A 23,195-nucleotide genomic window follows, 5' to 3' on the forward strand; every position below is an offset into this window, starting at 1 on the left:
TCAGTGATTACTTAGTAAAAGCCTTATAATTCACTCACTTTCAAATAGCTATTTTACTCTTTTCCTATGTTACTTCAGAACTCAGCAATCCGTAAATGGAAGCCTGTAACCCCATAGTCTCTTTTCTTTCTAATTAAAGAATCCTGTTAGGACACGTAGAATAGTTGGTGGATTTTCCTTTTAAGTCCAGACCTGTCACTTCCTTGAAAAATAACTAGCAAATAAAAACGAGGAAGACTTACAACAGCCCTGCAAGGCTTTCATGGGAGAAAAGGAAAAACCCACTATTTGTCTGCATTTTGAGGGGCCACGTGTGCATGTTAATAGAATCCTCACGTCTAAAGGCGTCGTTCGTTGCTGCGGTATCTAGTAGCGTGTTCTTAAAACAGAGATTATTTAACGCAGAACAGCAGCGGAGATCGCTTGAGACTGCTTCTTTCAGCACTGCCAAGTTTCTACTGTTATCAGTTGCACAACGCAGTCCAAGGCCTGCCTTTGCCTATCCAGACGAGGAACGACGTCCCTCACGCTGCCTTTGAAGGAAGAGGAACAACTCCTGCGCTCTTCTCTCATCTGCAACAGAGCGTCACCAAAACGCTGCTGGCTCCCGTCCCTAGACTAAACAGCGTGGCAGCGTCCTCGTGGGCAGCGCCCGTGCCCGCTCAGGTTTGGGCCGATCAAATAAAGAAAGCGCAGACGCTAACGTGGGCCTCGCCTGGGGCGCGAGCGAGGGCAGGGCAGGCGGCCAAAAGGGAGACACGTTCGAGGGCAACGGCGCCGTTGCCGGAGCGTTCATAGGCGCGGCTGGCGAAACCCGCGTCCACCGACCCCGGCGCTCAGGCAGAGCCCCCGCACCGGGGCACCGGCCTCGGCCGAGCGGGCCCCAAGGCCCGAGCCCGACCCCAGGGCCGGCCTCACCCGGGCAGGCCGCGACCCCCGCAGCAGCCCCGGTGAGCGGCTGCCCCGAGAGCCTCCCGGGCCTGTCGGCGGGGACGACATACCCGCCGGGCGGCAGGACCCCCCGTGAGGAAAAGCCGCCGGGCTCCGGGCAGCGGGGCCGGGCCGGCGACGTGAGGGCGGCCGGGTCCCGCCAAGCGCCCGCCCGCGTCCCGCCCGGCTCCGTGGCGACTCCTCCCCGCCCCGCCGTCGCTAGGCGCCGCCGCCAAGGGAGGAAGCGTCGTAAGGGCTGACAGGAAACTTGGCGGCGGGTTACGGCAGCGGCGGCCGCGCTTGGCGGCCGCTGGATGAGCGGAGAGTGGGAGCCGCGGCGCTGAGGAGACGCGGGGGTGAGTGGCCGCGGCGGCGGGCGGGGAGGCCGCGGCGGCGGCGGGCGGGCGGCCGCCCGGGGCCCGCAAAGGACCGGGGAAGGGCCCCGGCGGCGGCGGTGGGGGGGGGGGGGGGGGGGGCGGGACGGCAGGAAGAGGCGGCGGCGGGGCGGCGAGGCGGGGCCCGGGCACCGTCTCTGCCTTTGTTCGCGCCCCCCCACACACACCCCCCCCCCCCCCCGACCGCGGCCCGTGAGGCCGCCGCCTCCCCCCCCCCGCCTCGTCCCCGTCTCGTCTGACGCCCTCCTCCTCGGTGAGTTTGTGTCGGTCTCTCCCGTAGGATATGGCCGAGGTACCGCCGGGGCCTAGCAGCGTCCTCTCCCCGCAGGGGGACACGCTCTCCCCCTTCCCCGGAGGAGGAGGAGGAGGGGGGCTCGCTTCCTCCTCCTCCTCCTCTTCCACCTCCTCTGCTGCCGCCGCCGCCGCCTGCACCGGGGCCCAGGACGAGGAAGCCGAAGAGGAGGAGGAAGAGGAGGGACCCGCGGGCGGACGGGAGCGGCAGCAGCGAGGAGGAGGAGGCGGCAGCGACGGCGGCAAGGGGGGGCCGCAGCAGCACCGCCACCACCACCACCATCCCCCGCACCACAACCACCAGCTCAACGGCCTCATCAGCCCCGAGCTGCGGCACCTGCGGGCCTCCCTCAAGAGCAAGATCCTCAGCTCGGAGGCAGGGGCAGCCCCCGAGGGGCTGGAGAACAAGCGAGCCAGCAAAACAATGGGCTCCGGACAGCAGCAGCAGTCATCGCCCCCGACCACAGCACCGTGCTCATCCCCCCTTACCAACCACCTCCCTTCCCAGGGAAGGACTGCACCCTCTCCTCCTCCTTCTCCCCCAGCAGCAGCAGCAGCAGCAAGAGAGGACAGGAGCCAGCCTGCTGCCACAACTACGACTGCTGCTAAGACTGCAGGCCGCAATGGACTGGCAGGAGAGACTGGCTTGGAGGAGGAAGAGCAGGAGGAGGGGGATGAAGGAGGGGAGGAGGAGGAGTCCTTGCTGCTACTCTCCGGGTCCTTAGCAGCAGCTTGCAGTTTGAAAGGCTCGGGAACGGACTCTCAGCCCGAGGAGGACATAACGATACGATACGTCCGATATGAGTCAGAGCTGCAGATGCCCGATATCATGAGACTGATCACCAAAGATCTGTCTGAACCCTACTCCATTTACACATATAGGTATTTTATCCACAACTGGCCACAACTTTGCTTTTTGGTAAGTGCCAGAGGGGGCAGGGAGGGCAGGAATTGGGAGTGGTTTGGGGCTGGGGAGGAGAGGATTAAAGGGTTGACGGTTGTGGAAATACTTATAATAATCTTTTTGTGGATAAGGCCAAGATTTTTTGGAAGTACCTGTCTTCCTAATGAAGTCCCCTTGTGACCTGTGCATGTATAGGTAAAGCATACGCCTGACGTTCCTACATTTGTTAATACATGTTTTAAGTGGTGGGGAAAGGGTTTGAGCATAGGGCTAGGATCCAGGAACTCAAGGCTTCTAATCTTGGTTTTGACATTGACTTTTGTGACCTTTGGTAGCTCATTTTATCATTCTGTCTCAGTTCCTAGGTTTGTATTTAAAAAAGAAAGTACCTAGTCCACTAGTGTCTTACAAGTGCTTAGTAATTCTTGCACAATGGTTTTAAAACAGACTTCAGCATGGCTAGCATATAAATGTTAGGTGATACACGGAGAGACACTGTGAAAGATTTTGTAGACTTTTTATCTGTGAGCTTGCTTTGAAAAAGACAAGTACAACTGTTTTGCTTCTTACAGGTGTGATAGTGTATGCAGCATGCGGAAATTCTTGTGCTGCTTAGATTGTCTTGCTGTACTAACGATGTGTTTAGTTTTATATGCTTCCTACAGCACTATTGAAAAGACTGATTTAGCTGTCACCCTGTCTTCCTAAATCATTAGCACTTATGGAAGAACTTGTGTCTCAGTTGGAAAGCATGCTTTTAGGATGATAATCCGTCCACAGGTATATGAAACTGAGTATAAGTTGGCCTGAGGAGTATATGTGTATAGTGGGAGCTTAGCTGTGTTTGATGTACTCATAGGAAAACTTACATCTGCAAAACAGAACATTGATGGGAGTGTATGGCACTTCCTTGCTAAGGTAAATGATGGATTCTTCTCTCTTGATGTTTTAATCAAGGCTGGACACCTCTCTGAAAGGTATGATTTAGCCAGAGCCAAGGCACCCTTCAATTCTAGAGTATTGCTGTAAAATTTTAATAGGATATGAGTACAGGAGGTGAGGCTAATGAAATCCATCTGGCCTTAAACTTCCTGAATGTTCTTGGTTTAGGGTCTGGTATAATTTATAGTGGGATTTATATGATTTATAGGAGGATTTTCAGAACTGTGCCTCTTAAAACCCTAAAGAGGGAATACAGTAGGATTATAGGAAGTTGAGCGAAGCATTACCGTCTGGAACAAAATAGAGATATGAAAATGTTGTTCGATGCAAAGTCATGTTTGCCATTATAAGGGTGCTGATCAGAGCAGAATGGTATTTTTCAAGCACTGAGCTATGTGTATGACTGATTTACCTCATACTGAAAATAAATGCTTGTGAACTAGAAATGTCCATACTTTAAGCACCAAGTGTATCACTGGTAATGCCAAGGTAATGTTGGATACTATTAGATCACAATGCATTTGTTTAGACTTTAAATCTTTATTTTTTTGTCGGGGAGTAACTTGAGAATTTTGTTACAAAAAGAGCAATGGCAAGTTGTTTGACAGAGCACTAAAACGGATGATTTTTGATAAGTGCATTCAAAGAATAAGATACCACTCAAGGAAAAGAAAGTGTCTTAAGCTTATTTTGTAGTGACAGCTTTTTTTTTTTTTTTTTTTTTTTTTTGGTAGCCTTGAAGAATCAACAAACCTTTACTTGAATTCTGTGTATTTGCCTTTTTTTGAAGGGTGGAACAATGTAAAATACATAAAACTGCAGAGAAGAATATGTGGCTATGAATGTTTAAAGCTAGCAAGTTGTTATCTACTTAATGATTTGAAGGTCTTGCAGTATGTTGAGTCAAATTTGATGGGGTTTTTTTGTGACTGGTTTTAGTATTTTTAAGGTTTGTTTTTTAGAGGTTGTCTTGAAGACTTTCTGTTCTATAAAATTTAATTTGTTCCTGTGGTTAGTGGATTACTGAACTACTTCTATGTATTAAGTCTCTTTAAAATATTTATCTTAAGTCAGAGACTGCATATTGCAATTAGCAAGAACAGTGTCAGGATGATGAACAGAGGCATGGTGCCTGATCTCACAGAATCATTTGTCTTTAATGCCTTACGGCCGCACACCCTTCTGGTTTCAGGTTTTGTTTTGGTTTTGACTGGTCTTGGGGAGAGGGATTAGACTGCCATTTGATTGTATTTGAAAAAAATATCTGTAGGGGTTCAATCAATTCCTTTACTGAATTTCACCATCACCATTTTTAAAATCTTACCATGCATACTCACCTGTCTTCATTGCACTGTCATAGGCTCCCTTCCCTTTCTCAACATGTGAGGGGAAAGTACTAACACCATTTCAATTGAAGATGGTATGTGTATTTTCCATGAATCGTCAGCAGTTGTCCCTTGCTGGTATTTATTCAGTAAACCATCTTAAACACCATAATTTTGCTACCTAGCATTTTGGATACCTGACAATGCAGAGCTGTTTTCTGGGGGCATTATTAACATTATTCCTGATGATGATTATCTCGTGGGTTTGAAACTTGCTGAGTTTTGGCTTGGCCTTCCCAAGGTGCACCATTGCTCTAATGGCTAGTGCAACCAAAAGGGCTGCTTGCTTTTCCTTTCTGTTCAACTACCTCTTCCTGGCTTGTGCCAACCCTTGTGTTTCTCTGATTTGGGAAGCTAAGATAGCTCTCCCACCACCACCATATATTTATAAGTGTGTGCGTATGTATATATTTTAGGGTCAGGTTTCTATTGCTTTAGAGCTCCAAATATATTCATAGTAGGATGTCACAGGCACTGGTGTTGGTGCAAGAGAAGAGCTGGAGGGAAGTTATAGGACCAATCCTAATTAGTTACTAGCATGGTTTTGCTGTATCAAACCATTTCCTAACTGTACGCTCAAAAAAGTGGTTCATATTCCACTTTAAAAGGACCCAGAGATACTAGGAATCTTCAAAACACATTCATTTTAATGTCAAATTCATCCGTGTAACTGTCTTCCTGACTTTAGGGGTAACAAATTGGGAATACTTGATGATCAGTTCTGTTGTGTTACACTGCAGCGTTATGTGACTGAGCTGTTGCAAGGTAATAACCTTTTCTTCCATAAAGTGCAACTGTCTGCTTATACTCAGGTTTTGCCTGTCTTTGGAAGAGCAGGTTTCCACTGTGTGCAGGGTGTGGATGCCCTGTGAATGCCTGGTTTTCACTTATTCCCAGGAGCTCTGTCAGCCCAGTTTCTCTTCAAATGACCTATGATAACCACTCCTCTGTCAAAAAATAACAGAGGAAAGGGGTATCTTTTGTTTCACGTGAAGCATTTTTAAGCATTGCTACAGCTTTGTCCCCATATGGATTGTAAATGCATTTTCAAAGTTGTAGCTTCCTTTTAAAGTGTTTTTGCAGCTTCTAGTCTCAGCAGTGTTAAAGTTCTAAAACTTTCATTTAGAACTGATACATTAAATATTTCAGAAAATTGTTTTCAAAATACTTTAGCATGGGAGAGGTGAGCTTAGGAAACCTTTCTGTGTGCCAAAGTTGGGATAAGACAGGATGTAATAAAAGCAGAGTTCTGGCTGAGTGTTGTAACCTCTCCTGTAATTCACAATACTGCACCACTCAGCTGCCTTTTAAGAAAAATCTGGAAAAATCTGTGCTTTTATGGTGTTCTTAACTTTGCCACCAGCTATAGCAGCATTTATAATTTAAACTTTCACAAGTTTAAAAATAACCTATTAATTCCATGTAAGTGGTTTTAAATGTGTTGTAAATCCTAAATGTCTGCAGTTAAGATCTTGTTTTATACTAATGCTTTGCCTTTTTTTCTTTTTTTTTCTAATTGTATTTTATTCAAGAGTCTAAGTGTACTTCATGTTGAAATTAAGACTTGTAAGACATCATCCCTGTTTTTCAGTTGCGGAAACTTGGGGCATAAAAGAAGCAGAAAAGTTAGGAAACTGTCTGGGAAGTCTTCCTAGCTTCCTGGCAGACGTAAGAAGAAATTCTGTAACATCCATTCCCAATTTGCAAACTCTCTGTATTCTGGTTTCCTCTTAGGAGTGATCGTGGTTTCAGATACGGGCTTGCTGTGCTACTTCTCACTGTTAGCGGCTTCGTGAAAACTTCAGTCATTGCAGCATCTGAGTATTTAACAACAGCTAGTGTAGTTATTCTGGCAATGCCCTTGCACAGGAGGGAATTACTCGTGTCCAGTTTCATAGAGTGGGAACAGAGCAACTTAGTGATTTGCCTGGTGTTGTAAAGAGCTCTGACTGAACTGCCAGACTTTAGGTTAAAACCATTAGCCTAAATGTATCCTCTAATGGCATTCAGTAACATGATCGCTAAATGTAAGCCAAAAGATTCATACAGAGCTGTTTCTGTGATACTTTGGGATGGATTTTGGTGCATGTGTGAAAGGGAAGCTGTATTGCAGTAGCACAGGTTCTACTGCATTTGAATCGCAAAATATTCCTCTTTCGGGGGCTAGTTGGTTGTTTTAATCTTCTTTAAATGGGAACAAATGTCACAGGATCTGGGTATTAAATGCATACTCAGACTGTGGCTGACAGACTTAATGCCATCTTCACTAATGAAATTAATGCCAATTGTTTAATTCTGTGAAAAGTAATGTTCTTGCTGATTTACAGACATTTCTGTGCTAACTCTTCTAGTAATACATGGTTGCAGTACAAAGATACTAAAATCTAGTTTGTTTTAAACATTTAAACTTATTCATAAGAACAAAGTTGATGCAAATATTGGATTTGAATTCATGTATGTTAATCCTGCTAATGACTTAGATTGAAGTAAATCTTATAGTACTCTGTGGGGTTATAATATATAATAGTAACTTGGGCTGAATTCTGTTTGTAGAAACCTGTATGTTTAGAAGTACTCTCATATACCTGAAAAGAAAATTTGGCCCATGATTGTCTTTTTGTAAATGGTGTTGTGTGGGAACTACTTTTTCTGTCTCCTCCCCGCTGTCCCTATTTCAGCCTGGCTTTTTTTATTTACACAGTTTAACCTTCTCCAGGGATTTAAATTACAAAGTTTTACATCACATTTTAGGTTCATTTCCAGCTTTAGATGATGTTGGAGAGAAAGAGAAAGGAGAGGCAAGGCAACAAAAAAAACTCAAATTGAGGGGGAAATGCAGCACTCCCTCTGTAAGTGGAACAACAGTAGATTAACTGGCAGTCTTACCTGCCTAAAGACAGAGAAATAGATTTAAGTGTTTGGGGAACTGCTAATAAAGTCATACTTTATTCAGCTCTCTGGCAACAGTGGTAAAACCAGTGGGTATTCGCTTCTTTGATCACTGAAACAAAATTCTTTGCTGTTCATTTAGCATTTTAAATATATGATTCATGAACATAGCTTTTCTGAAAAGTGCCCTAAAGAAGGAAAAACACAGATACGCAATGTCTAGAATGTCACTACTCTTGAAGTGTGTAAAAGATGTATCTTAAAAAATTCTCCACATGATGGTTACAATCAACAATTTGCACGTGTTCACTTCAGGGCAAAGCATAACTATAACATGCTAGTTAGTGGTGTGCTTTTTTTTTTTTTTTTTTTTTTTTTTTTTTTTTAGTGAGGTATAAGATTACATCTAGGTACTCTGCATAATTATAGCAATGTTATGAACAGTCTGTCTGATGATACTCTTTATTTAACTCCCTGGTTTTCTCAGGTCTGAGCTGAGATACAAAACTTGCCTTGAGCTGACACTTTGCATAGACAGTTTTAGTATAAGTACAGCTTTTCTTTTCTGTGGAATAAACTGTATTTTAGAACAAATTAAAGACTGCTTAGAGGCTGTGTATTTCAGTCCATTTAGATCATGCTACAGTTTTTGTTTGCTGTTTTAAAACCCACTTGTTCAGATTGTTCAGGGTTGTTCTTGGATACTGCTAAAAAATGTGTTTTCCTGCCAAATAAAAACTTAGCAATAATTGTATTTGCCTGATGAGCTTAAACTATATTAGAAATGGCATTAGGATCATGCTGTATCATAGAGCTTTGGAACTCCAGCTCGTACATTTTGGGCTGCTTCATTTCACCTTTGATACAGCTCCTGGTTGACAGCTAACTTGGTTAATAACCCGCCATCCAGGCAGAGATGCTAGAAGACATTATTATTCTTGGGTTGAAAAAACTGTCCGTCTGTGCCTGCAATATGATCTGCATGAATATATCTTCTGTCCATAGAGTCTTAGCCTACAAGCTGTATACAAAAAAGTTCAGGCGGTTGGAGACTATGGAGTATATACCATAGACTTTGGAGAAGCGAGCACTGGGTTCACAGGTGGGCTGCACCGAGGCCTGGCAATACTGGCGCTGGCAAGGCCTTTTCATTTAACGTGTCCTACTGTTGTAAATTTGGATTATCCAGAAGCACTTGTGCCGGCACATGCTTGTGCCAATCATGTGCTGTAGTCCCGGTTTAGTTGCTACACTTGAGCCGAAGGCTAGTTCCCCCCTGCAGATACAGGTCTATCAAAGTCTGTGGATCCACTTATACACCCATACGTACAATTATGAGTTTCTCTTTTATCTCTGTCAATCTTTCCTGAATGAATACTAATTCATTCTCCCCTTGGATGCTATCCTACTCTGCAGCATTATTCAGTTTTACTGCTGCAGGTTATAATGTCGTTAATCTCTCATGCTGCCTAATCCTTCAGTTAACTTGACTTAGTTTTTCTTACACTCTTTCTCTAATATATTTCATGGTAAAATTTTTGTGAACACAGTGGTTGTGCAAGTGGTTTGATAAGTGTTTGGGGAGGAGTTAGGTTCTTTTCTTTTTGGGTTTTTTTTTCCCCTAATGTTTCAGAATAACTGCATCTCCTTGACCATGCTTTTTGTGACAATACCATTGGGATTAACTGTCAGTGCATAGCTCTTAACAAATGAAATCTCCGAACAGTTAAAATGTGTGAAATTAACTGTGTGCTTTTTTTGTTTGTTCTTTGGGTGTTATATGACTGAAAATGACAGTTGCTAAAGATTAAACACAGCAACATTTTTCTCTGATCCTTTGTGGCCTTGACAGTAAAACCAGACAAAAATTAAGCGTGTTATCTACCACAGCCCTTGTACATGAAAATTCAGATCCCTATAAAACAGGAATGGACTTTTTTTCCTCTGTGGCAGCCCATACGAAAGGGTGATTTATGCCTTAACGCGGTCTTCCCCCCCGCCCCTTTTCTATCACACATGTTCTTGCCTGTAGACTTCATGGAATAATAACGTGGTTCTCTCCAGGACAGTTCATTGGTTGTTAATTGACTTGTAACTTTGTTTGAATGTAATAAAGAAATAAGAGTCCTTTAATCTTATTTATACTTTTGGAGACATTTTTAAAATTTATTTAGGGTTTTTTTAATAGCTTTATGCAAACAAATTTTGTGTGGCTGTTTCACTTAAAATGAACTGGTTTACTACTTTTGGTAGCACTATAGATCACAAACTGAGAATGCATACGTGTATGTTTGTCTTTAAGGCCATGGTAGGTGAGGAGTGTGTAGGTGCCATCGTCTGCAAGCTGGATATGCACAAAAAGATGTTCCGCAGAGGTTATATAGCCATGTTAGCAGTGGATTCCAAATACAGAAGAAAAGGAATTGGTAAGAATAGCCTTTTTTGTTACTTCTTACTTAAATCCTGTAGTTGGGATAACTGTAGCTGTCATAAAGATTTAAGCAGAACTGAACTTCTAGATGTGGTGGTTTGTCTGTCATCCCTGCCTTACTCAACCACACAAGCTCCCCAGTAGCTTTTTTTATTTTGTTAAAATAGCCTGAAATGCCCTATGAGATTTACATCAGGGATACGATAAAGCTAAAAAGAAAGGCAGTCAGCAGCCCCTTACCTCTGCCTATTACAACTGTCAAACAACAACAGTAGGAATTGCTTTGCGTTTTTATATGTGCCCTCATCACTGTATTTCTGTGTTGCGTTCAGTCTATCTTTTTTCAGTGAACTTATCCCCTGGCTTTCCCCTATCAATTACGCATATATTGCCCATCGAGGAGAATGTATGTACCTCGTTGTATTAATAAGTGAAGAAAAATAGTTGTGTATTGCTACTTGAATGACTGCAATGGAGATCTGTTTTGTGGGAAGTTACATGACAAAAGAAATCACTCTTGGCAGGGAGTTTGCCCTCCCTCAATCAGTTTTGCCCTGATGAGGGGATTTTCATTCTAACACCAGTTATTTCAGTTGGCTTAATTAAAAACCTGTTCTTATGGAACTTTATTTTTTTGTGTTGGTTATTGTGAAATTACATCTTGTAACATTTTTAACTTAAAACATAGACATCAGCTTTAAAGGCTAGAAATGAGCTTCACCACTCATTCACACTGAACAGCTCATACTTTTGTGATTAAAGACAGAAAATTACTTGCAGTGGAAAAATTCGGCCATACATTGCAGAATGGTACCACTGTGTTTGTTCTCCTCTTCAAAAAGAAAAAAAACCTCCAAAAGACTTGAAGCACTATGTATTATCATGACTATTCAAGCATGTGTGGGTTTTTTTTTTTTTTTCTCCAGTGCAATTCAAAAGCCATTGTTGGTTTCTATAGTGGAGCAGAGGGAAGAGGATACTGAGAAATCACTGTCTCCTTTCCTTTTAGCTGAGTCATGAAGGAACCTGCCATAATTTAATTGCAGGTGCTTGGATTCATAAGTAAATAAGAACTAATGCTGTTATTATGAAGGTCTCTGCAAGATTTTTCCCTTGCTTTAGTCAGTTCATTATTTTAGAATAATATAAATAGATTTTATATTTAAAGCCTTACTTACTTTAGCATTATGTATGTTGACTTTTTCCTACATTTGCCACCTTGCTGTTTCTCAAAGTGTGCTGTTAATCTGAAGATTTGTTTTCTATGTAGTACGGTTTTGTCGTATGTTCAATGAAAATCTTAATTTATTAAAGTTTTGAGAATACTTTAAAACATTCTCTAGATTCCTTGGGGTTTTTTTTCCTTTTCCTTAGCCTTCTTATGGAAGTGAGATTTATGCAATTTCATTGAACAGCAGTTTTTTCCACTAATAACTTTGAAATCAACTTTCAATTTCACCCCAATTCTACAGACAGGTAGGGATATTACATTTGTAGAACTGTTGTGAAATAGATGAAAAATAATGATAAAGAATTAAATTAATGCTTGACTGAGGGGAAGGGATGGGCTTCAACCATATTATTAGATACTAGCAAATCCAAATGGGAGTGAGCCACAAGAAAAGTGGTTTCATAAGTTCTGTTACTAATAGAAGTATTTGTTTTAGTAAGAGGAAATTCCCTTGGAAGATGAATGTCCTTCAAGTACGTGCCAGCAGATTTTGACTTTAAATGCAACAAAAAGGAATGAATCACATCTTGGAAGGCTATATATAACACTAAGTTAAACATAGAAGCCTGTTTCTAATATCCTTGTGTTAGAAGAATCTTGCGCTCAAGCTGAGTCTCTGGATAACTTCACAGATTATTTTAATGTTCAAACTTGAGACTGCAACTTGACTGCAACTTCTTGTTTCTTTATTTCTTTCCTCCCTGCTTTCCCCAGGTGTCATGTCATGTAGGTAGCACACATGTTAGTCATATATAAACTAGCATCTTTTGCCTTGCAACTCTGACACTTACTGAAATCTATATTACAGGTACAAACTTGGTTAAGAAAGCTATTTATGCTATGGTTGAAGGAGATTGTGATGAGGTAAGATTTTATAATCAAAAACTTTCATAATGTAAATGGTTTGCATTCTCCTATATGTGGATTCATTTCACAGGTTTCTCATTTCTCTCCTACAGGACTTTTTTTTTTTTTTAGGTGGGGAGTGGGTTGGTAAGAAGCTGTTCCTTTTATAATAAAAGGAAAAATAGCCTCAGAAAAACGTATGGCACAAATAGGAGAAGGATTTTCTAACTTTGTCATAAGGGCTCAAATTCAGTGTTTCAGGTTTTGTCTTACTCGAAGCTGCCTCAGCCTTTGGTTGCAGGCATGTTTCCCTCCAAAGACTAGTTTAAGGTGCTACTGACTAGTGTACCTTGCATGTTGTGTGTAATACTTCAGTACTTAAAGGATACACAGAGGTACTGGAATAGTATATGCTGTATTGCAGAATGTGGTTTTATCACAGCAAGTCATCAGGCTATTCTGACAGTGTGTAGCTATGCTACGTAGCACTAACAGAACTCTAATGATCTAGCATGTCAATGAAAACTTGGAAGGAAAGTGACTGAATCACTGTCAAACTTTCTCTGGCCTATGTGTTAGTAGTCTTTCCTTTTACCAGATTACAGTCCTTTTTTTTTTTTTTTTTTTTTTTTTATATATATATGAAGCAACTAACTATCTTTATGTGCTATGTTTAACTTCTGAGGAACTTTCCCTACATCCCTTAATCTGGTTATCTGTCCCTTTAACTTTCATCTCCTTGGTACAATGCAATTGTTAGCTTGTTCCTGATAAGTGAGCACTGTTATTTCAGTGTATCATAGTTAATGATCCTTTGATCTCTCTGTTATCTTGTTTCAACTGCTCCCTCAATTGTCCTACTGCAGTGTGGTGAAGTTTCTTATGCAAAACTACAATTTTTGTTGGAGGACTTCTGGCACATACTCTGTTTATTTTTCCACTTGTTGTGTTATGCCTCTTGAAGCATCCCTGCATATGTTCTGACTTCATTCATTGTTTGAGATATTTGTTCTTCCCTTCAGATTCCTTCATGTCTCTGCTTACTGGTGTCTTTTTTTTTTTTTTTTTTTTTTTCTCTCTCTAATTTATGCTGTACTCTGGCAGTATACTGCAATCTGATAGTTCTGTAATTCTTCAAGTTCTTTGTTTTGGCTTGTTGCATCTGTCATCATATGTAATATGCTTTGCTCTAATCTGTTTTACTACTTGATACATTGAACTAATCAAAAAAAGAGTTTTTTTTTCATTTTTTTTTCCATTGCTTTCCACTACGGTCTTGAATTCATTTGCCATTGCTATAGTATTCAAGATGAAAAAATAATTGAGGAATAGTATCACACTGTTCACATCGCAGTTGGAGAATTGAGGTGCAGAGAAGTGAAGCGGGTTGCCTTCTGTTGTTAGAGTCAGCAGTAGAACTGGCTATTTCTACTCAAGCTACCAGAGTTGCAATAATTACCAGATGATTTATGAGTGTATGTATACTACTCCTCATGTAACTTTATTTCTGAATTGGACTAACAGGTATATGCATAATGATCTCTCCTGTGTCTGTCTTTTTTTCTACCACTGTTGTATCAGTCCAAGAGCCCTTCTTACTGTTTGTCTTCATAAAAATGAAATAAATGTGATATGGATTGCAGGCTAGTCTGCAGTGAGACCTCATTAAGTCTTAGTCACAGATGTTCATCTATGGTGCTGTATAAATGCTTTGTACTAAGCGCAGAGGGCATTTTTCAGAGAGTGTTGCTGTCCCTCTTTAATGGAGGGTGCTACAATTCAAGCTCCTTGAACTGTGTGCTGGGCGGGTGCAGGCATGTTTCAGTTCCAGTTTGGAAACTGTGTAACTGTGTTTGTGGGATGATGACTCTGAACTAATTATGCCCTGCTTCTTGGTGGCTTTTGCATCAGCTGAGTCTTGTGCTGGCAAAGAATTTTGAAATGGGAGCTCATTATGCCCGGGCAGCGTGGAGAGCAAGCAGAGTTTATTTCTGACTTTCTACTTGGTCGGTAGAGGCATACCCACACTGATTTGATATATTTCTGTTCTTCTTTTTCACATAGAGGTCGTCTACAACCAAATAGCCAATGTTTTCATGTTTTCTTCTTCTCTTTGCCACCAAGTGTAGGCTTCTTCCAGATATACATGGTACAAAATAATGATGTTGGTTACTTGTACCACATGGTGGATTGCCGAGTTTTCAGTCATGACCAGAAACTGAAAAATCCAACCAGCCACCACTTAAAAGCTCTGTCTGACAGAGCCAAGACGCTTGCCCTCATCAGTTTTTGCAACAGTTGTTGGGAGAATGGTTTCTGGCTAATTGATGCCTAGAGCTGATAAAAAATGTAGTAGTACATCACAGTAATTTGTCTTTGTGAGGTGTGTAATAGTTTAATCATCTCCGCTGCTCTTAAGATATTTTTCTACATCCCTTAATAAAATCAGAAGCATGATGAAAATAAAAAGATGCTGCTACTTGATATAAGATGAACTGCAATTAAAAAAAATGCTGTTTTCTGAAACTTGCTTGGAATAGGATTAAAAACATGAATATGCAGCTGTGGGTGAAAATTTTCAAAGGCTGCTTGGAAACTCCTCCCTTCAATCTAATTATGGAATAGATGCAGTAAGTGTACTTAATTTTAATAACTTGTGGCATATAATCTGATAAATGTTTCATTCAGTGTATTACTCTTCAAAGTACTGTAGATTGGACTTTTGAGGTATCGACATTGAGTCCTGAAAAGTAAAGGATTTTTATACAACACCATAGATGAAAATCTTGAAAAATCACTACTGATGTGCTGGCATTTCAAAGTATGCTGCAAAATTTTAATGCTTAAGGAAACTTTTTTTTCCTATAAACTAATTTTGTGGGAATAAACTAAGCCAAGCCTATGGAACGAGTGATTTACAGTGCAAGTTTCTGTGGTCAGCCAGCTGCCTAAGAGGTAGTTTACGCTATATGCAATGCTTCAAAGCTGAGAGGCAATATCCTTCTAGCCAGGGGTTGTTTCCTGGCTCGAGGAAGCTGTGGGGTGAGTAAGTGAAGAAGTGAATTGGCTGGAATGGAATCTGTGTGGAGGGGAGGAGCTGGCCATGGCCTACATTAGAATAGAAACAAGGGAAGTGATCTGATGTTGGGGGTGGGTGGTTGAACTAGAAATAACCTTCAAGCCTGAAGAAAGTACTCAACAGCATGCTTTGAGCTGGAGTGTCTGGATATAACATTACAAAACTTGAGATATTGTTTTTTTGGGTTGTTTTTTTTTTAACCTTGGTGACTTTCTCAGACATTTGATGTTAATGAATTCTAATATTTGGAGTAGTAAACTGAAGGTTTTCGAGATTATAATGGCCTGAGTGTCCAGAGTTTCCAATAGGTCACAATGATTTAGAATAACTTCATGGGCTGGTTGCATAGAAGATGTGAACTATGGAAATAAATGAGGTGAAGGTGAATAGTTTTGTTCCCATCTCCAAAGTTTTGAATAGATTTTTCTTCCAGTGTAAAAAAGGAAAGCATGTGCTAACTCCAGCAAGTTGGGTGTCTGGTTGTTTTTTGAAGATTTGCTTAGTTTTTACTGACAAGCAATTTTCAAAAATTATACTGCTTAAGACCTTCATGTGGAACTGTTACATCCCTTAATCACAATTAGAAAGGAGGAATTGTTCATTCATACGTAGGTTTTCCATCCATAACAAATGACTGTAAGTAATCTGCATACGATTCATTCACTTTGTATTACTGAAATAATGTACCATGTAACTGGTAACTAATCAAAATAAGGCCCTAGTAAGTGGAGCTTTTAAAAGCTTTTTTAAGCAAAATGTAGAATGTAAAAAGGAGTTGCAACTTCTCATGAGAATTTCCATTGAAACTTTAGGGTGATTTAAAGTGGGGGTTTTTGACCACACCGGTAGGTGTGTCATTTTAATTCAGTACCCCGCTTGTAAAAATTAAATGTATGTTTTTAACCATTTCAAATAGGATTATATAAACTATTGACATCTTAGCTTTTTATTAATCTACAAATCATCTAAGGTATTAAGTGTTATATTTTGGGTGCTAATTTTCCTTAAAAGTTAAGGCAGTTAAACTGATTAAGGACACTGGAGAAGCACCCATAACTTGAGTCTGATGATACACCAGACTTAGAAGTAAGAACAGTAACTTCTTCTGTGAGTGCCGAGAGAGTACATTCTTCATTTGCGTATTTCATCTGGCTGTATTCATTCTATGACTTGATTTTTAAACTTGATTCATTTACAGTTTGAACTGAAGAAGCAAGAAAGCTTGACCTCTCTGTTGTTCTTCAGTTTATGAAAACATAATAACAAGAAACATTGCACTCTCACTATAGAAGATTTCTTGCTTCTAAACCCAGTTAAAATTACACAGTTGAGGTAAAATGTTAGGTTTATGAAATTTAAGACATAAGAGAAAGTAACAGCCTTCAGAAAGTTGCAACTTGTTCAGAAAATGCTGTTTAATCCAATCAGACCTTTGCTGGTCTCCAGGGGAGGATGTGGTTGTGTTATTAGAGGATTTAACAGGCATATGTGTACAACAAAATAGACCCTACGAGACGAGAAATAAACGTAAAGATTGAAGGTTCGGAGCTTGAGCGAAAATCTCACACAGGAAGAGATGAATCCCTCACAAAATGAAACTAATGGAATTTGGATAAAATATGACTGTGTTTCCCTTTTAGATAATAGAAACATGTCTTTAGCCCTTTGAGATCAACATAATATGTTGAGATCAGGGAATTATTTTTCGTTGTACAGAGCCTTCCTTAGAAATGCCAGAGCAAATCTCTTGCATTTGCTTTCCAGATGAGCATTCACTCAGGTAGTGGGATTCCAACAAACCTGATTTTCAACATTTAACCACTCCCTTAAATTCAGTGATCTGCAGTGTTGGAAGTCTTTTAGCATTGCAAGGTGTTCGAGCTTGCAGTTGAATACAGACTTGTTATATCACTCTGCCAGGTTACTAAACTTTTATGAGACTGAATGCCATTTGTAGCTAAGAGTTCAAATAATAGTCTCCTGCACTGTGGATTTACATGGGTCAGATCTCCTCTTTGGCGTAATGCTTTGTTTTAATTTGAATTAAGAAGTTGTACAATGCGCATAATTGTGTAGAAAATAGCACTCTTCAGGAAAGTTATTGCACTTCCATAATTTGTTACAAAGTAATAGTTATCCATTTTAATGGATTAAGGATGCTAAGAGTACTCGATCAAGTCACAAGACTTGATAGTAGTAGTCTATGAGGTGCCAGCTAGAGAAATTCAATCTCTTAATTCATGCCGTAAGACTAAGAATTGAATTGGGTTGTCTTAACTGTGCAGGTACAACAGACTGTCCTGCTGTGATTTAAGAACTCTGACTTAATATTTTAATGCGTGACTCTTAGTTCCTTTTCGGAAGACGAACTACTTCTAAGTCTTATGTCGTTCGTTGGGTTGTTAGCCCAGGTTTACTGTTCTTTCAACATTCTTACACTGAGAAGCGCAGGGGGAATTATCCCTTGGAATGTGGTTAGAGTGGCTTGAAACTTGAGTGATGGTCAAATATATACATTAAATGGATTTTTAAATCTTATTGAAGGTGACCAATCTAACTGCTGGCTGCTTCCCTCTTTTACATTGGCTTAGCCACTCCTCAGACTGCAGAAAACAAACCTGATGGAGAGAAAAAGGGAAGATTTTTTTTTTTTACCAGGTTGCTTCTTGAAGTAGCTCAGCAACAAGCCTAGTGAGCTGGCAGAAGAGGTGAGGGGGAATGGAAACGTGTGCCTGAAGGCAGGGGGGCCACAGAGTCCTTAAAGCAGATTGATTTAAACTGCCGTACAAATACAGGCTAATATTTTGTTCCTGGTTTTCAGGAGGGGGGGGGGGAAGTTAATCAGTTTTCCTGCTTTTTATTGGAAGAGAATAGAGTCCTGGGTTTTGAGGTGGAGTAGATGACTCTTTTTGGACTTGGGGAGTTTTATATATGTAGTTCTAACTACACAGAGTGGGTATCAAATGCTGGTTTAGAAATAGCCACTAGTGGACTTAACACCAGCGGTGATCACTGGTTTGCTGCAGAAATTGCTTAGGCTGTATTTTCATTGTACGGTCTTTCTACAGTGTCCATCAGCTCTTGTTTAATATGTGAATGTACATTGTCATGGGACTGTATGTAGTCTAGTCAGCTTATTAGTTCAGCCTGTGTTCTTGCGCAACCATGATCTGTCCTTAATAGCAGAATCCTTAAATAATTGAGTTGGACAACAGTTAAGAGGCAGAACAAGTTTTTATTATTTGGAGTGGGTGCACGGCTTACCAGTTATGGCAAAGCTCTGTTCAGTGCGTTTGGAGAAAAGAGGGGAAAACAATTCAGAGGGACATTCTTCAGCAGTTTTGTAATTAACTTCTTGTTAACTCCAGTGTAGTTATTTGCCTGTACTTGAGACTTCTGGGACAATTTTGAGTCTTTGCTTAATTTGGACTACTCTTACACTTGGGTTTGGTCTAAGCTATTTATGACAGGACTTATAAACACAGGGGAAAAAGATGGAAAAAGCTGCTCTTTCTTCCTGGTGGGCACTCTGATTTGAGGTTGGGATACTTGTGTTGAGCACAAATATTCATTGTAAACATTGGGTCTGACAGCTAGTTGTAGAATGCTGAAGCCTGTATCTAGGTCTAAATCTATCGAATTAGAGGTCAAAAGATATTAAATGACTAAAGAAAAGCTCATGTGCCGAGTTCTTGTGACATGCAAAAGTTCAGTTGCTCATTCAAAATTCAAAGTATGTTTTGGACCCTGACCTGTTTGGTAGGTTGGGGTTGGTTTGTTTGTTTGGGGGTTTTTTTGGGGGGGTGGGGGGAGGGTTGGGGTGTTGGGGAGGGGTTGTTTTGGTTTTTGTTTGTTTGATTTTTAAGTAATGAGTTGAAATACTATTTACAGCAAAGAACTAAAATCTTGATGTGAATGAAACTTATTTACAATTATGATTGTTGGTTAACTGCTATTTTTTTTTTTTTTAAATGTTGTAATGGAGATGGGTTGTTTAAATAAGTCGGGACAAGAAAAAATTAATTCCGCTCATTGCTAATAAGTGTACCTTTAAATAAAAGCTTTGAAATTGTTTCAGTAGTCATGTAACTGCAACTGCTTTCTAATATGACATGTTTTTTTTCTTTTTTTTTCCTTAAAGGTTGTATTGGAAACAGAAATCACAAATAAGTCTGCTTTGAAACTTTATGAAAACCTTGGTTTTGTGCGAGACAAGAGGCTGTTCAGATACTATTTAAATGGAGTTGATGCACTGCGTCTTAAACTATGGCTGCGTTAAAAGAAACCATCACATCAAGCAACTGACGTCCCAACAGCGCAGAGTTGTCCTTTGCATGCAATGCAATTTGTACAAAATTGCTTTGCAGGTGGACTTAGTAATTTCCATGCAGCTCTTAATCTGTCAGTGTCTCATTGAGTGTCGCACATATTTGTTGCACTTTGGCATGGCGCATTTGTTCAGAATTAAAACCGATTGTTTCAAACTTCCGAGTTCTTTTGGTACCAGCAAGATGTGCCAGTTGATAGCCAAGATATGTTCATTCATTTGCAAGTCTACTGACTATTACATACACAGTGAACATTTTATCAAAGAACCTGTATGTGGAACGCGACTTTTGGTTCCAGAAAAAAGCCAATGTAGATTGTAAAATTCTATAAGTATACTAACATTTCATACAAAAATTGCCATAGTTTTCTGGAAAAAGGCTTCAATTTTAGGTTTTATTTTTCAATATTGAATTTTCCATTCTTAAATATTGGTACCTCAGTGATTAGTGAATGAAAAAAAATGTATTGTAGGGTGGGGTGTGTGTTACAATGAGTAACAGTAACAATTAAATTGCGTCTGCCAGTGCCTGTATAGATAAGTATATTTGTCTTCACCTCTAAGTTTGGAGTGCATGCTTTTATTCTTTTACTTTCTTCAATTGTCTTTGCAAGAAAATTTCTGCTTTTATTTAAATTCTGGATTTGATAATAAATTATTTCAGATTTTTATAATTTGGATACTTTTCCCAAACGAGGGTTTGGACGGCCCTTCTTTTCTTATAGCAAGAAGTGTAAGCTATTTTGAAAACCTTGAGTAGCTGCTAAAAGAGAACCTGATGTCACCAGTAATTCTCTGCTGGTTTTGGATGCACTTTTTTCATTAAAAGAGTGAGGGACTTTTAAAAGAAGATATAGGAAATTAATGTAAATTGGTATGATTTTATTTAATCAAAATTATTGCTAGAAGCTCTGAAAAACAGCTATTTTAAGATAGTTGGAACAATTTTTTTGCAGATTCAGATTGCTTTGCTTCAGTGTTCTAAAATGCTTCAATCTTTGGTTCTTGGTCTTGGAAATAAATTTCAAGGTGCATTGTATCCATTTTTAGCTGCTCTCATTTTCTCTAAACTTATATGAGCTAAATTATTGGGGGATTTTTTCCCTCCAGAATCAAAGCAGCGGGGAAGGACTTCTTTCTTTCTTTCTTCCTCTTTCTCGCATTCACTCTTGCTCTGTTTTTCTCTATTTTTTTTTTTTCTCCTTTCTTTAATTGGGCTTACATAGGTTTTACCAATACCCATCATTTTTTTTCAGTAATTACAGTGTCTAGGCTTTCTTGTTCAGTGTGATTATATAGCCCAGTTCTATGAATCAGTTGGGTTTTTTTCACTTTGGAAAAAAAAAGTATTAGTTGACTTATGGAAGAACCTATGTAATCTGTGAAAAAAGGATGAACTCTCAGTGAATCTGCTCTTCTGTAGTTGAGCATACTCTTCAGATTTGCCTTACTACACTTTTTTTTTTTTTTTTTTTTTTTTTTTTTTAGGGTTTGGTTTGAGTCATGGGTTTGGTTTTTTTTGTTTTCTAATTACTGTACATTTAAAAACAAAACCAACAAAACCCCTACCTCCAGTAACATTTGGAAAAGAGCCCTGTGCAGGAAAACTGGATTTAAAGGAGAGCCTTATTTTGCACAGACCAATCGCACATGGTGATGGGCATTTCTTACCATGTACAAATTATGAGTTGTATTTGAAAATAAAGATTTTTAATGGAAATTGGCCCTTCGGAGTTTTCTGCTTATAGACACCATTTGTACTTTTGAGGGGGTTTGTTCCCCTCAGTAAAGAAAACTCGTATTTAAAATGGTGCCCAAGACAAAGCGTTACAAACTGGAGTCCGTTATTCACAGAACACGTTGGAGTTCAGCGTAAAGCCTGTATGTTGCCACTACTGCCTTGTGACGTGAGAAAACCTTTTGTTCACATTATCCCAATCCCTCAGGTTTGCCAGTTGTTCTGGGCAGCTTTTCAGGAGGTTTAATTCATTGTTAAGACTTAAATGTTGGTAATGTTAAATCAATCGAAAGAGATTTCTCTCAACCATGTTCCAGTGGTCCAGGACGTAGTGACTGCTCTGGCTTGCTTGAACTAAGGAGATGGATCAGGGAGGTTTCATACCTTGTTAACAGCTGCTGGACTTGTATCGCAAATTGCAAACTATGCTATCTTGTGTGTCTGCTGATGTTTAAAAACTGAAAAGCCAGACAGGCAAGTTTTCTGTTGGTTAATATTTAAGCCGTGGGTGTCTTCAGATTCAAAAGCCGACTCGGAAGTTAGCCGAAATCACTTTTTGTGAAGGCACTGCCAAAAACATCGCTCCTGAGCAAACTTCAAATACAATTCTGTTTGTTTATTGTAAGAAGTAATTGTCGCCATGCTCGTTTTGAAAATACTGCGCAAAATAGGTGCACGTTTCTTTTAAAAGAGCACATTGCCTGAAAGGTTCTGATATTGCTGCTGTGTAACACACAGTTCACTACGGAAGATACTGAAGCTGTATGTGTTGGTTCGTATTAAAAGAAACAGATTTGTTCTCTGTGTTGCTTGGGATTTGGATATCAAGTGGGAAGTTCTGAATTTGCGAAGAGATGAAAATAGGTTTTCAAAAGAAATCTAGCAGTGAAAAGTTGGTTATTTCTCATGTCTGTTGCTAAAACACAGTCCTCTCCCCCTCACCTTTTTGCATTGACAAATCTAAGGAGTTGATTGCTTTTATATTTAAATTTGCCCAAATGTTGCTATTGGCTGACATGTCAGTATGGATGTTTGCATTATATTGTTTTTTTAAGAACTAATCAGGTTGATCACTTCAAGAAAAGTAGGCATAATCTAATTGGCGTTGCATAGTACGTCACAAACTATTTTTCAGGGCGCTGCAAGACATTGCTAAAACTGAGTGCTATGTTAAAAAAATTTCAGGTCTTGTATAAACATTACAACCTATATTGGAGTTCAGGTATCAGGTGGGCATCTATGAAAATATCAAGTGTATCTCAAAATACTGGACTGCTGTTTTGAGTGGATTATACTCTTCTGTCCCTTTATCCTTTTTGATGAGAACAAAAACAGTGGGGTTATGAAATGTACAAGCTGTCTAAATACAATGCAGTCAAATAAATGGTTAAGTTGTTTATCTATTTCCTTTTGAATGGAAATGTTCTAATGATTGTTTTGCTTTGTCTACAAAATATGAATATGTGCTTATTCTTGAGAGAGAAATGGTGGAAAAAATTTTACAAGAGACTTGTTTATCACTACTTGATTTTCATTTCCATGCCTGTGTTGCAAGCATCTTGAATAGCATTTCAGTGAACATCAGTGTCATAGCTGAACTAAAATGGATCCTTTTTTCAAGTCTATTAAGTTATGACTAATGTAGTCATTCTGGACTTTCCTGGGAGATAAGGAGTGGGGTTTTTATTATTTTAGTTGTAATACGCAAGAGTTGAGAACTGCTCGCAGCCCTTGCAAAGCTGAGAACTCTCTCTCCTAAAAGTGTATGGGGGATCCAATGGCTTTTAAAAATCCTTTGTGTTTTATT

General features: G+C 39.9%; 1 protein-coding gene across 3 annotated transcripts; it reads left to right on the top strand.

Annotated features, from left to right (window-relative positions):
- Positions 1-1,173: 1,173 nt before the first annotated feature.
- Positions 1,174-22,791, top strand: NAA30 (N-alpha-acetyltransferase 30, NatC catalytic subunit). Of its 3 annotated transcripts, XM_029999415.2 has the most exons (5): positions 1,178-1,286; positions 1,606-2,535; positions 10,039-10,162; positions 12,207-12,262; positions 19,465-22,791. In XM_029999415.2, exons 2-5 carry the CDS (start codon positions 1,609-1,611, stop codon positions 19,600-19,602), a joined length of 1,245 nt encoding a protein of 414 aa, XP_029855275.1. In that variant the 5' UTR covers positions 1,178-1,286; positions 1,606-1,608; the 3' UTR covers positions 19,603-22,791. The 3 variants fall into 3 exon arrangements, with proteins under 3 accessions (XP_029855293.1, XP_029855285.1, XP_029855275.1); XM_029999425.2 differs by lacking the exons at positions 12,207-12,262; positions 19,465-22,791 and adding an exon at positions 11,542-12,188 and having other exon boundaries at positions 1,175-1,286; XM_029999433.2 differs by lacking the exons at positions 10,039-10,162; positions 12,207-12,262 and having other exon boundaries at positions 1,174-1,286.
- The last annotated feature ends 404 nt before the right edge of the window (positions 22,792-23,195 follow it).

The sequence above is a fragment of the Aquila chrysaetos genome, chromosome 2 (assembly GCF_900496995.4).
Source record: "Aquila chrysaetos chrysaetos chromosome 2, bAquChr1.4, whole genome shotgun sequence".
Classification (NCBI taxonomy): domain Eukaryota; kingdom Metazoa; phylum Chordata; class Aves; order Accipitriformes; family Accipitridae; genus Aquila; species Aquila chrysaetos.